We start from the raw sequence: 17500 nt of genomic DNA, 5'->3' as shown, positions 1-17500 counted from the left end.
TTCCAAGTTTATTCAGCCTAATTAGTCACGCCCAGTGATTGGATACTCTTTATTAGTCACACCCAATGATTACAAGATACAAGATACAATATATTTTATTTGTCATGTGTATATATATGAAACATATATATACAATGAAAAGCTTCCCTGCTCTGGGAGTCCCAAAAAAGGTTAAAAAGAATGTTAAAAAGGCAACAAAAAAGTAGGAAAAAATGTGATGCGTGGATTCCTTCCTATGTTGGTGTTTTTGAATTCAACAGTCTGATACATTGAGGGAAGAAGCTGTCCCTGAGTCGGCTGGTGTGAGCACGTAAGCACCTGTATCTCCGGGCAGATGGTAGAAGGGTGAAGTGTGTGTAGCTGGGGTGGTGCGGATCAGCTATAATTCGTTTGGCCCTCCTCAGACATCGCTGATTGTAAAGATTCTGGATGTTGGGTAGATCTGATTTGATTGTCCGTTGAGCAGATTTGATGACTCGCTGGAGGTCTCTCCTGTCTTGGGCAGTGGTGTTACCATACCAGGCTGTGAAATTACCAGTTAAAATGCTTTCTATTGTACAGCGATAGAAGTTGGCCAGTATCCTACTCTCCATTCCATATCTGTGCAGCCGTCTCAGAAAAAACAGTCGCTGTCTAGCCGTCTTAGTGATGCAATTGATGTGATGGCATAGAGTTCACCAAAGAGTATCCAATCACTGGGCATGACTAATTAGGCTGATACACTTGGAAGTGTGCGCACTACAGTAGGTTTTGAGAAATACCCATTGTTTCAAAAACCAAGCAGTGAAGTGCAGTGTGTTGGGTTGCCTATAGATGGCGCCAAACACATTATCACATGCATCTACAGTTGCTGTGGACAAGGGGCCAGGTTGCCATTTCTAATTGCTCTGGCTAAAATAGGAATAAAACCATGATACTATGTGTTTTGTATTGAGGATGTATTTATTCAAGATTGCACTGATGTATAATTTCACAACACATACATTAAGTAGGTCACTGGTGCACATAATTCACAGGTACTTGGCACAAACAAACACACACTTTTGGTCCCTAGAAATCTCAGGAATTTGCAGGAATTTCACAGATATTCATTAAAAAACACATACTTGGTTCACAAAAATAGCTGAATATCAAAATATCTAAGTGTGCCTGACAACAAAATAAAGGCAGATAGGCATTAATGGCTACAGCAACTTACACTTCGCATCCGTCAGCAATTCAGAACACCGGGCCATAACACATCTGATCTGACGCTTTTTGGTAGTGCGGCTCCTCTGCACTTTAAAAAAAGGCACATTGGCACTATTTCGAGTGTGATACCGACCTTACTATGGCACACTCCAAGCATGTCAGAATCATAGCAAACACATTACACATATCGAAGGACAGAGAAGGATCTCAGACAGTAGTCAAAGAAGTTGTAGGCAGCCGGACTTCATTTTCAAATTTTTAAGTAGTAAAGCACAGTTGCCTAAAACTCAAACTCTTGACCAGACATCTCAGACAATAACAAAGTTACATTTAAGCACTGGTAACGCTACATTTAAGCACTGGAATGCTAGCAAAAAGCTCTGTACCAATGGCAGCTCATGGCTCATACAGGCAACGTGCCTGCTGTTATAGTATATTGTAGAAGTCAAGGTGTATCTGGTGGGCATTATTGTAGATATTGTAGAAATTGAGGTGCGTACCCAGGATATTACATATTAAATGTATGATGGTACATATTAAATGTATATCGTAGCAGTTGATGTGTGTTCGCAGCTTGTTATACATTGTAGACATTGATGTTCGTACCCAGGATGTTATACAGTATATCATAGGAATCAAGGTGTGTTTGGTAGACATTAGGGTAATGCTTTACTTTACGGTACAGTAATTACTGTGTACTTTCTGTGTAACAACAGGGTAACAGAAAGACGTTACATGGTATCTAGCAGGTAAAAGGGGATAATTACAAAGTAAATAATAATAATAATAATAATGCATTTTATTTAAAAGCGCCTTTCAAAACTCTGAAGGACACTGTACAGAGAGAAACAAAAATAAAACAAGACACATAAACAGAATTTTAAACAAAAAATAAATAAATGAATATGATTTTTTTTTTTTGAAAAATGAAATAAAATAAAATAAAATAAAACAGAGTTTAAGAGTCAAAAAGAAAAGGCTATCTGAAACAGATGGGTTTTCAGCCTGGATTTGAAGAGGGGCAATGAGTCAATGTTGCGGATGTCAGGGGGAAGGGCATTCCACAGCTTAGGAGCAGAGCAGCTAAAAGCTCTATTCCCCATGGAATTAAGACGGGCAGAGGGGACAGAGAGGAGAATGGAGGAAGAGGAACGGAGGGGGCGGGAGGGAACAGCAATGTGAATAAGATTAAATAGATAAGGGGGGCAAGATTGTGGATAGCCCTGAATGTGTGAAGAAGTATTTTAAAATCAATTCTGTATTTGATAGGGAGCCAGTGGAGATGTTGCAGTGCAGGGGTAATATGGTGACAGGAAGGGGTTTTAGTAATGATGCGGGCAGCTGAGTTCTGGACCAGTTGGAGCTTGTGGAGAGATTTTTGAGGGAGACCAAAGAGGAGAGAATTACAGTAATCAATGCGGGAGGTGACAAGACTGTGTACAAGAATGGAGGTAGAATGGGAAGTGAGAGAGGGGCGGAGACGGTTAATGTTGCGTAGGTGGAAATAAGCAGACCGTGTGATGTTGTTAATGTGGGAGAGGAAGGATAGAGAGCCATAAAGCATGACTCCCGGACTCTTAACTTGAGGGGAGAGGGAGACAGGAGAGTTATCAATAGAGAAGGAAAAACTATCTGCTTTGGATAAGGTGGATTTGGTGCCTACTAGTAGGACTTCAGTTTTGTTAGAATTGAGTTTCAAAAAATTGGAGGTGAACCAGGATTTGATTTCAGAAGGACAGGTGGCGAGGGAGGGGGGGGGAGTGTCAGAGGGTTTGCCAGATAAATAGAGCTGGGTGTCATCAGCATAGCAATGGAAATTAATTTTGAATTTGCGGAAGATATTACCAAGGGGAAGGAGGTAGGTGATGAAGAGGAGGGGGCCCAGAACAGAACCTTGAGGGACACCAGAGGTGACAGGGGAGGGCTTAGATTTAAAAGACTTCATTTGAATAAATTGAGAACCATGTAATACACATATCTCAAGAATTACTATGAAACTACTGGGTATTTTTTAACCCTCTAATCATCAAACTTCTCTCTGTTACCGTGTTGTTACCCCATTCATGGTATTTACCCCATTTTTACCCTTTAGATACTATGTAACTTCTCTCTGTTACCCTGTTTTTACACAGAAAGTACACAGTAATTACATATGGTAACTGTACCGTAAAGTAAAGCGTTACCCCATCAGATATCATAGACAATGAGGTGTGTTTGGTGGGCGTAAGATATTGTAGACGTTGAGGTGTGTACCCCGGATGTTGCATATTGTAGCAGCCGATGTGCATACCCGGGGCATTGTATATCATAGAAGTTGATGTGCGCTACTGACGCCATGGTAAATATCGTCTAAGTTTGATGTGTGTTCCTGACGGCATGTTAAATATCGTAGAAGTCAACGTGCGCTCCTGACGGATACTCATCCTTGAGCAGCACGTTGAGCATCTTGGTGCAGGACTCCTCGCAGGTGAGCAGCTGTCCCTGGTCGTGCATCTTCACGCACGTCTCCTTCAGGCCAGCGTCACCCGAGATCGTCCTCGCCGCCACCTGCATGTCCGTGTCCAGAGGACCTGGGAGCAGAAGGTAGACAAACTCAAATTTAGAAACCCTTATTGGTCAAACATGTTGATTCGCAGTCGTCTTTAGTCATGTGTTTGAGGTGTTTGTATGAATGTTCTGTGTGTGTATTGATTTCTATATGAAGGATTTTGCGTTTAAGGAGGGAGACGGCAAAAGTGCTATCTTTTTAACAGTATTTGAATAAATATGTATATTTTTTAAGAGTTTGACTGTCATTCATGTAGCCTAGGATCCAACTCAAACTAGTGTCTGCCGTCCTCTCCTTTTGCTATTGGCCTTGTGATGCGAGACCAGACGTCACTGATGGACGCAAATTCCAAAGGTCCTTTTCTCATTTGCAATTGGGATGTTGCTCTGCCTATGGTGACAGCTGGGAAACTTTATTGTTTTCTCCACGGAGGCCAGGCAACACCAAGGCAAGAGGCCACAAGCAAAAACAAAAGGAAGGGAGGTGCCCGTTTGACTTGGACCCCAGGTGTAGAGTGTACCTGGTGCATAGTCGAGCACCCTGCCACTGATACAGCCTAGTGTACTGTAGTACCTGGTGCATTGTTGAGCACCCTGCCACTGATACAGCCTAGTGTACTGCAGTACCTGGTGCATAGTCGAGCACCCTGCCACTGATACAGCCTAGTGTACTGTAGCTACTGTACCTGGTACCTGGACACTGATACAGCCAAATGTACTGTAGTACCTGTTGCATAGTTGAGCACCCTGCCACTGACACAGCCAAGTAGGGCTGGGCGGTTTTGGAAAAAATTAGCATCACGGTTTTCTTGATGAAAATTGATATCACGGTTTTCTGCACGGTTTTTTGATATGCGACGATTTCCCCCCAAATCTTAATCTTTCTGAGGAAAAGATCTCAAATTAAATGTTAAAATGAGATAAAATCATGAATTTAAATTAATCTCCATTTATATTTTATCATTTTTTCATATCAATAATATTTTCTATAATTTATAGTTTATATTTCCCTATCCAACAAAGGGGAAAATGCAGCATTTCATAAAATAACCTAAAATCTTGACCAGGGTGTCATAGATTTTTCAAGGAAGAAGGGTTAAATGATTATAAGCAGCTGTTTTGGGCTTTTTTTTCCAAGACAGCCCAAAACAGCTTATTTCGTTCTACACCTGGCAACACTAATGGCTTATTTGTCGTTCTACACCTGGCAACACATCCGGCGCGTTGCGCTGCCGCTGGACTAGCGAGTAAACAACAGTGGGACAGAAACGAAACAGACTGAAGACAGACACTGAAAACAAACGGATTTACTTGACATTGTGTGCATATTGTCTTTGAATTAAAGTCCAAATCCAACGTAGAAGGTATTTTGTCCGGTAGTTTGTGTCATATTGCCCCCAAATCATTTCAAACAAATATAGCAATGTAGCAATGCTTGTCTGCCCATTGCATTTGAAAGCTAGGCTACTTTAGCTTATAAGCAGTCTTAACAGCACTGCGCACACAGTTGGGATGGTAATTAAATACAGTTAAGAATCAGATAACTGTTGTAGCCTGTTAACATAGCACCACATAGAATTGCCTTTTATTTAACTTTCTGAGATCAAAGGTAGGCTAAGTCTTAAATGAATTGAAATGTTTGTCATGATTCATCCATGCCATGTGTGTTCATCATGTTTCACTCTCACTAGCCTCTAGCGCGTAACCAATTATTTTATTAGTTCAATCAACATCTTACATTGTGGTGACATTCCCTAGTAGAACAGCAACAACAGTGGACTTAGCAGAGTTGAAATGAAGTGTCAGAGACTTATGAATTAGAAGAATCTTTGGAAGTGTGACACGGAGTATGAAGCTCACGCACATAACATAGTAGCCTAGGCTATAAACAACAACAACAAAACCGTCTCTCATAAAAAAGAGAACCTTGTGTAGTGTAAACCGAGATCACGGTTTTTTAACCGTACACCGCCCAGCTCTGCAGCCTAGTGTTGTAGTACCTGGTGCATTGTTGAGCCCTTCCGTCACTGATGCAACGTAGTGTAGCTAGAACTACTGTACCTGGTGCGTATTTGAGTACCCTGGCTGCCACTGATACAGCCTAGTGTACTGCAGTACGTGGTGCATAGTTGAGTACCCTGCCACTGATACAGCCTAGTGTAGTGTAGCTACTGTACCTGGTACCTGGTCACTGATACAGCCAAATGTACAGTACTGTAGTACCTGTTGCATAGTTGAGTACCCTGCCACTGATACAGCCTAGTGCAGCTACTGTACCTGGCACCTGGTCACTGATACAGCCTAGTGCAGCTACTGTACCTGGTGCGTAGTTGAGCACTCTGATGTCTGGCTCTTCCTTGGCCAGCACGTTGAAGGTCATGTCCCTGGCTGCCTTGCCCGTGCAGTAGAGCACCCAGGAGGGGAAGGGCTGCACGGCGCACAGGGAGCTCACGTTCACCACGCAACGACGCAGGTCCGGGCGACGCGGAAACGCCTGCAGCACGCCCGCCGTCAGGCACAGGGCCGAGCTGACGTTGAGCGACAGGTAGGTGTTGATCTCATCCATGTCGGTGAAGGTCCTGGCGAAACGGGAGATGTCACCCAGACAGGCTGGAGGAGAAAGAAAGAAAGAAAGAAAGAAAGAAAGACTATATTTAAAAGGCCACTACACAACAATAATTCCTCATCCTTGGTGTGCAGATGTACCCATGTACCAATGTTTGAGTCCCTCTGCTGGCAGTGTGGGGTACATGTCTTCTGTAGCTCTGAAACAGACAGGAGCCAGTACAGGTCTCATCACCAGTTACCTTGCCAACCCCCTTGACCAAACAGATGTCTTATTGCGCGGCTATCTTTGTCTTAGGACTGTTTGACTGCAACACACACACATACCTCCGTGGCTTCTTTATACAAGCTATGCAACAAGTAATAATTGGCCCACACAATCGAATATTAACAGCTGTTAGGTGACTCAGTTAAACCAGTGAGTGAATACCAGGATTTCCCCACTTACAGCATAGCGACGCCCTCTTTTGAAAGAACTTTACGCACGCTTCATAAACGGTAAAAGGGTAGTAGTCGTGCTCCACAACATAACGCAGCCCAATAATACAGTGGAACACTGTGTGAGACATTGAAAAGTTGACTACCACAGTAATACCCTACTATGACATAACACAAGGCTTTTAGTAATGCACTACGACTTGGTCATTACAATTCTGTTACGCTTTGTCAGTGTCTAATTGCAACTGTGAAAATAATAATTAAAAAATAATGTACGTATTCCTAATAAACACTGATGGAAAATGTAGCCTATGCACTAAATTATGTTCATACCTGCGTTGTTTATGAGGAGAAGCTGGTTGATGTCACTGTAAGATGCTGTCGCTCGGATCTCACTAACCACTTTTTCAACATCCTCCTTCGCACCCAAATCTGCGACCACGCATCTCGTTATCAAGCCTGCCTTGCCAGCGGGGGTGGCGGCTAGCTCTTCCTCGAGCTCGCGCAACTTCTCGCCAGACCGGGCTACCAGGACGAACACTGACCCCGGGTTGACCAAGCAGGCTATTTCTTTAGCCAAACATCGGCCGAACCCTTTCGACGCTCCAGTTATTACGCAGACCGCTTTGCCGAAGTTCCTGCCCTCCAAACCGTCTGCTACCACATCTGGCAAGCCTTCACCCTGCATCTTGGCGTGAAAGAGATGGCAAAGAATCACGTCGTAGTTTCCCCCCCCCTTCTAAATGGAAGAAAGTAGACACAGTCGTACTTAGCTCACCACCGCATACCACATACCGGGTTACACATCGGGTTATTCCAGCGAATAATCCGGAACCACATGATAACACTCTCCATCCATGTGACGCCTCCCCAACCAGCCAATCAGGGTGAAGTATCCAATCGTGAATGAAGGGCGATATGTGTGTACACAGTATTGGATGTGATTTATTCAACCGTCAGGTGGTTGGTGCTGCAGAACTGAAAGATTATAGACGCCTGTCAGAGTCGATGATGGCATAATTCTCTAATAATAAACGGCGTATGTGGCATCTTTACGGCACCATATTAAATAGATGAAAGCTGAGACATAACATATTCAGGTGTGAAGACAGAAGCCCATGCGTGAAAGTGCATGGAATAAAGCCGAGGGATGACCCCCACCCCGGCTCCCTGACCCAGGCCCCAGCAGCAGGGAGAAATCTGGAAGGAATTTTCAGTGGTATGTGGAACTCCTGATATTGCTGGTAGCTGTAGGCTATAAAGCTTCCTTCCCACAGAAAGGACAATACATAGTTAGATACACAGTTTTACTCTACCTGTATAAAACACATAATCATCTAATCAATGTACTTAAATTAATTAGCCATTCCCGCTGAGTGTTGAATTAACACTGCAAAGTCATATACACATGCTCAAAATGTAGTCTTACACTGTGTAACATTTTTAGTTGTTTATTTCTAGAATTCATGCTACACATTCACTAATGTTATCTTTTTCACGAATACTTACCAACACCATCAAATTCTAAGTGTTCATTATGGCTGGAAAAATTGCACTTTTCATATATGAAAAGGGGGATCTTCTCCATGGTCTGCCATTTTGAATTTCCAGAAGTAGCCATTTTTTGCAGCAAAAAAGACTGTACTTGGGCCATACTAGAAAATATTAGTTTATTACATGAAAAGGTCAAATATGGCAATAGGCAACCCAGTTTCAATGACCAGCATAGTTGCAGTACCTTTTTTGACCATTTCCTGCACAGTATACCTTTAAATACAACTCCAAGTGTTCATTCCACACTCGAAGAGTTGAATTTAACACCAAATGGAGTGGACTTATAATAAGCTCAGAACAATGTTGAATTAACACTGCAAATTTTACTGTGTACAAGTTGCCAATACATTGGAAAATCCCATGCCTCATATCAGTTCCACAAGAAGTCACACCCTAAATAAAAGATCTAAATTACAGAAAATCTGGTGACAGTGTCGCACACACATGGCACAACAAAACACTGCATCAGACAACCACACTACACATTATAACACCACAAAACATCTTGTCACCATCCCATCCCACACACACATCACACCACGCCAGACCAGACGAGACATGCTATGGCACATCACACAACACACACCCGCAAATCACCAGAGTACACCACAGAATGCCATACCACGACACACACCACACATCCCATTATACTGCTCCACATATCAGAACTATTAAGAATAAAACATAAATGTTTGGTATGCTAACATTCGAGGAAATGTGTGTGTGTGTGTGTGTGTTTATCGCTCTCTCTCTCTCTCTCTCTCTCTCTGTATTTGTTAATCTCTCTCTTTCTCTCTCTCTCTCTCTCTCTCTCTCTCTCTCTCTCTCTCTCTCTCTCTCTCTCTCTCTCTCTCTCTCTCTCTCTCTCTCTCTCTCTCTCTTCAATTACACACTGATATGTGCCTTTAATGCTAGTAGTAATAATAGTGTTTTTGATCAAAGTATTATCTTGCACAAACTTTTTGGACAGAAGTGGTCATCCTCTAAGTTGTGAGTCTTTTGAGGCTGCATTGTGGAAATTGTATAAGATCACCTGTGGGCTGTAGGCCTACGTCTCGCCAAGCTATTAAAATATTCAACATTTCAAAAAGAAACAAAAAGTTGGGGAGTTTACACCGAAAAAAGTGTTAATCACTGACTGTTGAAGTAGGCTAGAGTAGGCCTACTCTGGGGCCAAATACACTGGGAAATCGACAGTTAAATCGAGCCTTTCAGTGTTGAATTAACACTAATGCCTACTGTGCGAATACCGTCAGGTAGCCTATTACTGCTCTGCTCAACGCACCAGCAGGAGTGACGCTATTTATGACTTTAAATCGAATCATTCAGCACATCTTGAGAGAAAAGTGGTGTCTTTCTACTTCCCTCTGTGGATTCGATAAAGGGACTTTTTTCATGGGAGTTTTTTTTGTGTGTCAATGTTTAGTCTAAGCAGCCACAGGATGCGCGCGCTAGTCAGAGAGGTGAGATGCCGTCGCGTGCACTCATTGCCAGCGCTGAACCGTTTCGTCTGGAAAAGTTATTAGCAAGACTATGTCCATCATTTCGTGTGAGTTCGTCTGGTTGTTTGTCGTTCAAGGTAGGATATTTTTAAAAAGGAGTGCTCTGAATCATGTGTAATGCCTAGTCTGTTTTTATCAGTAGAGCTAGTCAAAACGGTTGTAGTTGGAGATAATTTAGGCCTATTTAAAGGCTATTCATTTGAACAAAAATGGCTGCAATTAAACTAGTTGATAGGCGTGCGCTTGGTGAAAAATGGCCTTCATTTGCCTATCAGGTGAGTGTGGAGAAAACAATAACAACGGGATAGCATTTTGCCAGCTGTCAGTTCCTTCCAGACAATACCAATTAATCCAAAATATATTTTTAACATACGCAGGTGATTTCCAACAGGTGAATTTATACTAAGTAGCCTAATTGGTCGACCTTGAATGCATATGAAGATCAGCTGATTAAGAGGTGGTGGAATCAAAATTGTGGCAGGGCTTCTTTTTATTCTCTGAGCCCGTGGGTACCTCTATGTGCAATGTTTGTATACATATCGATTACATAAAATATAGGCCTATAAAAACTTACATAATTGCCTACCCTGTTCCCTTGACCAAGCATGTTTCTGGGTTTATACACTGGTTTTGTATTACATATAATGTGAGGAAATATAATGTAGGCTAATGTAAGCTATGTATTTATATTGTATGTGTGTATTATTTTTTATTGAATGTATGATATATTATTTGCATTGATACTCTATCAAGCTAGAATACATTTATGCTGTTCTATGTTTTCTGTATGTGTGCAGTGGTGATGACAGGGGAAGTCATTGGTGTAATTCGCTGTACTCATACTGTAGTGGTCAGGACGAGGGGATTATTCTACCCACACCATCATGCTGCATATTGTCTCTTAACACTCACTGGAGATGCACACAAGGACACTCATTTCGAAATGCATGCTGTTGTTTTTTTTATTTTTTTATTTTACGTGACTCTATGAGATTTTCTCATGCCTTTACAGAGATATTTGAGTTGATTGTGAAATAGCATGTCAGATCATATCCATCACCTGCACTAGCCTGGCTCTCACGCAGACCCTTCGTGCTTCGTGCATCTTCGTTAAACTTTGTGAGCTCGCATCCGTCTGCGTGAGAACCAGGTTACACCTGCACAGGCTACCTATTTATACATATCTACATAAGCCTATTACTGAATATACTATATATGTATCCCAGAAAATGTATTTTTGCACAGTTTAACAGTAGCTTTATGTATTCCTCTTGTGGCAGGTTGGTGTATTTCTTACTGCCGGAGTTTCAATGTGGGGACCACAGGCGCCAAAGTGTTCTCTGGGCCAGCATCAGAGGAGTTTGGGCACAGTGTTCAGCAGTTCACCAGTGACCAGGGCAAATGGTAAGGTGTGTGTGCGTGCGTGCGTGCGTGCGTGAGTGCGTGAGTGCATGCGTGCGTGTGTGTGCACAGGCGAGAGAGTGAGAGAGTGTGGGTGTGTGTGAGAGAGTGGATGTGTGTGGGTGAGGAAGGATGCTTGATCTAAACTAGAATAACTCAAAGTAATCCACTTCTATGATGGCCATCCAGGAATTCTAGCACTTTTTTGGTCTGGATGCCCTTTCAGCAGCATGTTTACTTAAAAATGATGCTGAAATTTAAAATATATCAGGAAGTTCTTTTGATCTGAAGCAACCCCGCTGTGTGTGTATATCTTCCAGCATAGTGGGTGTTCTTTTAGGTGAGATCATAGACACACATGCACGCGCGCGTGCACACACACACACACACGCACGCACACTGCAACACATCATATAGTCCTTGTCCAGTTAGTCATTAAACTCATGGCATATTGAATGATGTGTTATGTGTATTGTCTTTCTTCTGACTTTGGCAAACACTCCATTAGTAGTGGATGCACTAACAAATGAAAGGTCCATTAATGTCCTGTTGTAGTCGCAACCCTGTTTCAACATATCACTGATGTGGCACACGATCAAAGAAACTCAAGACAGTCTTTTGGGACTTCTGGATGTTTTTTTCTTCTTTCTTTCACAGCACGAATCTGTGTGTGGCAAAAGCACATCACATATGCACGCATGTCCTTAAAGTCCTGGAAACTCCCCCTATTCGCTTCTTTCTTTCTTTTCTTTCTTTCTTTTCCCCTCTATTTCCCAAGAATATTGCATCATTAGTTCTCAGCAGGTCCTTTGACAGCTTTGGCCGGGCCAGGGACAAAGTCATCTAAAAGGACCCCCAATCCCCCACCCAATACATACAATTCTGGGCCCTCTTTCCCCTGGGCCCGGGACAACTCATTCATTCGCCCTCCCTCGCCAGTTTCCCTGGTCATAAGGACGTCGGAGAGCACGCTGTAGATGAAATGGCCCATATCCTGTGACTGAGCGAGACCTCTTTGAGTTGAAGACATCAAGGCTGCCGGGCCAGTGGCGATGGCTGCCCCCTCCCCTCCCAGTCCCGACCAACCAGCTCAAACAATGCAAGGCAAAAAGTCTTTAACTCGCTGCCAAACTTCAGATCTTCCAGAAAAGCCTCAACGATAGGCCTAGTGGACTGTAAGATTAAAAACATGAACGAAATGTCATGTGCTAAAATGTATCACCAACCTCTGTAATTGCAGTTTCAGTAACTAAATTATTATTCAATTTGATAAAATGATGATTTTAGAACAAAAAATATAAGGGTATAAGGGAATAAATTAGATACATATTTTCTTCCCAATTACTGTCTAAGTTTGTTGTCTGTTCAAAACGATTTCACATGGATGACAATACTAAGCAAACCAAATCTGGTTGCCTTTTATTGTTGCCAGAACTGGTTTTGGTGGGATGACCAGAAGTGGAAGTTTTGTAGGGACTGTCCCCTTTTTTGCATTGGTTTGGCAGCACAGAAACACACAAAATGCCCACTGCTCCCATTTTGTGAGGCTAAAACATGATTTCAATGTTAATGACTGAAGAACTTGAAATGTCTTTGGTTTTCAGGCCTGTCGATCTCGTTTTAGTTGAAATAACACACATTTGAAAAACACCCAACACTCTTAGACAGCATGTTGTTTGTGCAAAACAAGCAAACAAATAAATGAATGAGGGATTGAAGTGTTTGGACCTCGCACTCAAAACATCTGTACAGGACAATATCACTGCAGCCAAATGTGTGTTGAATACGCTGTTGATTCATCACAAGTCGTCTTCAGTCAGGAAATGTCTTCTCTGTGCTTGTCTGGAGGACATTGTCTTGTGGTTTTGTTATTGTTTACATTGACACTTAAATTGTAACCTCAATTGCTAGTTAGTTTGCCTCCTTTGCTTTTAGTTGCTATCTTTGTTTTGTTAATCGTTTCCTTTAGAGAGGGGAAGGGCCATTGTTTTCTGGTTGACTGTTTCTCTGCTAACTGTCTTTCTGTTAGAGCAAAATTGCATAAAAGATGCAGATCAGATTTATATGCAATTTCCATAAAATATGAACATGGACAAGAGGACCTCTTTCTGTTTTGGGCAAAATCAAGTCAACATCAAGATCGTATATTCAAAAGGGTTATTCAAAAGGGTTATTTAGTTCATCCATTACAGCTTCTAAGTTGCTTGTTTTCCTCCCTCCTTCCTGTGTGTTTGTATTCAGATGGACATTTAGTTCTGGATTCTTTATCACATGATATGTAATTTTTTAGGGCCCGAGCACCGTAGGTGCTTAGGACCCTATTGTTTTTCTGATGTTTCGTACTTATTATTTTTCTTTCTTTTTCTTGTTCTTGTTTCTCTTTTATCTTACTAGGTTAGTCACATTGAGGCTGTTGCCTCTTTTCCAAGTGAGCCCTAGAATTGCCCTCTAAGGTTGCCGTTAGGATAACCGGGTATCCCCCTCCAGTATGTCTTTTTATTTGTATTCTGACGGACATTTGCTAAATCACATAGTTAGTTACATATTCTTTATCATATATGTACTGTATATTGTCCCCAGCAGGTTGTTGGAGAGCTCTCTGGTCCTCCCCCATGTTTCTATTCTGCAGGAATTGTGTTTGTTCTCTGCATATTCTTTAACACAGTGTAGGCCTGCCTATGTACTATGAGTGTATGCACTGTACCGTATATACCGCTCTGCAGGGCCGCTGACAGCTTTGGCTGGGCCCAGGACAAAGTCATCTGAAAGGGCCCCCCATTCCAATACATTCAATGTAATGAGGGACCAATTATGGGCCCCCCATCTCCCTGGGCCCGGGACAACTGACCCCTTTGTCCCCCTTGTCGGCTTCCCTGCCCGTCTGTAGGTTGCTGGTGGGGTCTCCCTGGAGTGGAAGTCCCGGGAGCAGGAAAGGGGACGTACACATGTGTGAGCTCACAGGCCAAGGATCCAGCTGTGAGCAGCTGAATCTTCATAGTAAGCCAGCTGTTTGTTGGTATAGCATGTAACAAACATCTCAACATGGAAGACACCTTTTCTCTCTGTTGAGTATATCACTGTCTAGGAAATTAAATATGTTATTGTGTAGGCTACAGTAAATAAAATTATTTACAGAATGTTTTACTTTTTCCCATTTCAGATGCAGCCACCATACCAGGTGTGGAAAGCATTAACGCTAACATGAGTTTGGGCTTGATGCTAACACGCCACACAGACAAGGCTTTCATGGTAATATACATAGTATGCAGTAATGTACAAAAAAGCACATCTAATACTTTGCTGTAAGCATTGTAAAACTATCTGCGGACTTGGTAGCTGCCTGAAACCGCTTTGATATAATTCTAGCACTTTCATATTTGATGATGAAGAGATTTGTATATGGGCCTACATGGCCTAAGTGGCCCAGTATGTGGGCAGTCGTGGCCTTGGCCTAGTGGTTAAAGGGACACTGTGTGAGATTTTTAGTTGTTTATTTCCAGAATTCATGCTACCCATTCGCAAATGTTACCTTTTTCATGAATATTTACCACCACCATGAAATTCTAAGTATTCATTATGACTGGAAAAATTGCACTTTTCATACATGAAAAGGGGATCTTCTCCATGGTCCGCCATTTTGAATTTCCAGAAATAGCCATTTTTAGCTGCAAAAATGACTGCGCTTGGGCCTTACTAGAAAATATTAGTTTATTACTTAGTAAACTATCATGAAAAGGTCAAATTTGGCAATAGGCGACACAGTTTCAATGAGCAGCATAGTTGCAGTACCTTTTTTGACCATTTCCTGCACAGTGTCCCTCTAAGGCAGTGGTTCCCAACCTATGGGTCGGGACCCCCCTTATGGGTCGCCAAAGATCCACAGGGGGTCGCAGAGCCCTCTTGATTTTAAGGGGTTTCGTTTTAAATATATATAGCCCATGTTGAATAAAAGACAAAGCATTTAACTAATAAATGCATAGACGCAACAAATTGTAAGTGCTACATTAGACATTTATTCTATATTTGACCAAAGACAAATTGAGGAATTTTTCCCAGGAAACAGAGGGCATCTTGAGACTCCGTCTCGTGCGGGCGCTCGCGTGGTCGGGTCACCAAAGCTTACAATAGTAAAAACATGGGTCCCTTAAGAAAAAGGTTGGGAACCACTGCTCTAAGGAGATGGGCTTCAGATCAGAGGGTTGCTGGTTCAAATCCCCCCAAATCCACTCCCTACCACACTCCATGACTGAGGTGCCCTTGAGCAAGGCACCTAATCCCACACTGCTCCAGGGACTGTCACCAATGTAACCTGCAACCTGTAACCAAAATGGTCTTTTTTTAACTGAGTCACAAGTATCCCAGATGATGATGTGAAGTTAAACTGTACAGTACACATGGGTGTTCTGTGGGAGTCGTTGGCAATAATCAAGGCATGTACATGTTCACTGGGTCCTGTATCCAATTTGTAAGAAAAGGGTGCTCATAAAAAAACACTATTTGAGGCACTCCTTACTAAAGTTAAAAACCCTTTATTGAACACTGGCTACATGTAAGGAGTGCCTCAAATAGTGTTTTTTATCTTTACATGTACATGTGTGCTCTGTGGATCTCCTCAGGCCTGTGGGCCACTCTGGGCTCGCAAGTGTGGCAATCACTTCTTCTACCCCGGACTGTGTGTGGAGGTCAGCCCTCGACTCAGCTCGCTGAGACCATTCTCCCCCGTCCGCCTGAGTAAGACACTCATTCACCTCACACTTCACAGCTCTGCAAATGTTTTGTTCATTCACCACCACAAATCTGGCCCACCACCAATCATACAGTATCTGGCCTGCCAGCGGATGTTCATTTTTTTTAAGTATTATTTTTTACATATCATGTTTATTCCAAAAAATGTGTAACATTTATGAAACGGTAGCTGATGAGTAACATGACCAAAGCAACTGGTAAAACATCCTTGCAAACTGTTTAGCCTACTTGATGCACAGGTTGGAACTAGGTAGCACTAATTGACATGTGTTTGCACATAATTTTATGGAAAACAAGTGCCCTGTCTCCTTCTTGCCTGAAAATGTGCCCTGGTTTGTTGATCTTGGTTAATTAAACATAAACAATATTATATTTATTATGTATTGTCATTCAAAATCCATGTGAAAAATACTCCTCACTGTCCTCAAGTCAGATATTGATATGAGATCAAAATGCGATTAATTTCGATTAAATAATTTCAAAGCCTCTAGTAGTCTAGTTAATGCGATTAAAAATATTAATCGAGTCCCAGCCCTAATAAAAGCATAAAACGGTTGGATTTAATATCAAATAGACTGATTTGAAAAAATGCAGGCAGGATGAAAGCACCTTTCCTTCTATTCTTCTTTCTAGGTACTGCATTTGGAATCAACTTTTTTTTTCTTGCTTTTGACAATGATATTTTGCATAATGCTAGCAATCTTCAGCTCATGAAACACATTATCCAAAATAATAAACAGGCTATTGTATAAATTAGTTACGGCAGGTTGCTTATTTCTTGAGAGGCCAGGAGATGCAGCAGTCAGCATAATAACAGTGTATAGAAGAAAGTAAATGTTTAAATTAATGCTAATGTAAAATAATATAACAAAATGTTTTCCCCAAGTACAAAAGAATGGCTATGGGCCGCGATGCCCTTGTCAGAAAAAAACTTGGCCCGGGAACAAACTTAATTGCCGACCCCTGACATAGTGGAACAGCCAAAAAATGTGCTCCAAGTTATATATTGGTCATTGGTGATAAACAGACTGAAACAATTATATATGTTCCCAGATGTTTCATACTGTTCATTCTTAACCCGACTTTGAAGCGTTTTTAAAATGAGATAATATGTTCCAAGTGGTTGCATGTCCCATGATGAACAAAATGTGAAATGATATAAAATGAATACAGTATGTTCCCAGTGCATTAATACTGTACATTGATGAACAGATTGCGGTCCAGTGGATGTGGTGGTTGTCCTGGATGGTTCAGATAGCATCTACCCCTGGCCACCAGTCATTGCTTTCCTCAAGAAACTTCTAGAAAACCTGGACATAGGACCCGATAAAACTCAGGCAAGTATCTACAGTAGTGTTGACAAAATTAGTTTTCATCCAAAAAAAAGGAAATGTGTGCTGTGTTTGCTTATTGCTCATTCATTGACAAAGTTTTTCTACCTTATGCCTGCACCTGCCTTCCTGCAAGCTTCTGCACAATTTAACAGTATCTCCAGTGGCGGAACAATTGCACATAGGGCCCCAGGGCAACACACTGATAGGGCCCCCTATATGGCC

General features: G+C 42.0%; 2 protein-coding genes across 2 annotated transcripts in view; one reads left to right on the top strand and one right to left on the bottom strand.

Annotated features, from left to right (window-relative positions):
• Positions 1–2950: 2950 nt before the first annotated feature.
• spra (sepiapterin reductase a) lies at positions 2951–7583 on the bottom strand. Its single transcript, XM_063210488.1, has 3 exons — positions 7075–7583; positions 6058–6348; positions 2951–3761 (listed from the first exon to the last, which is right to left on the bottom strand). The coding sequence occupies exons 1-3, from the start codon at positions 7427–7429 to the stop codon at positions 3571–3573; spliced, it is 837 nt and encodes a 278-aa protein (XP_063066558.1). The 5' UTR covers positions 7430–7583; the 3' UTR covers positions 2951–3570.
• The window catches only part of LOC134457729 (integrin alpha-2-like), a 32610-nt gene continuing 22689 nt past the window's right edge, over positions 7580–17500 (top strand). Inside the window, exons 1-7 of the mRNA XM_063209705.1 lie at positions 7580–7633; positions 7885–7960; positions 11078–11201; positions 14086–14195; positions 14359–14447; positions 15815–15929; positions 17157–17281. Of these exons, the coding sequence (XP_063065775.1) occupies positions 7580–7633; positions 7885–7960; positions 11078–11201; positions 14086–14195; positions 14359–14447; positions 15815–15929; positions 17157–17281 (693 nt within the window). The remainder of the gene's footprint in view (positions 7634–7884; positions 7961–11077; positions 11202–14085; positions 14196–14358; positions 14448–15814; positions 15930–17156; positions 17282–17500) is intronic.

This window comes from Engraulis encrasicolus, chromosome 11, assembly GCF_034702125.1.
Source record: "Engraulis encrasicolus isolate BLACKSEA-1 chromosome 11, IST_EnEncr_1.0, whole genome shotgun sequence".
Lineage (NCBI taxonomy): Eukaryota > Metazoa > Chordata > Actinopteri > Clupeiformes > Engraulidae > Engraulis > Engraulis encrasicolus.
The sequence above is the reverse complement of the archived record's forward strand: the minus strand, read 5'-3'. Positions and strand labels throughout refer to the sequence as shown.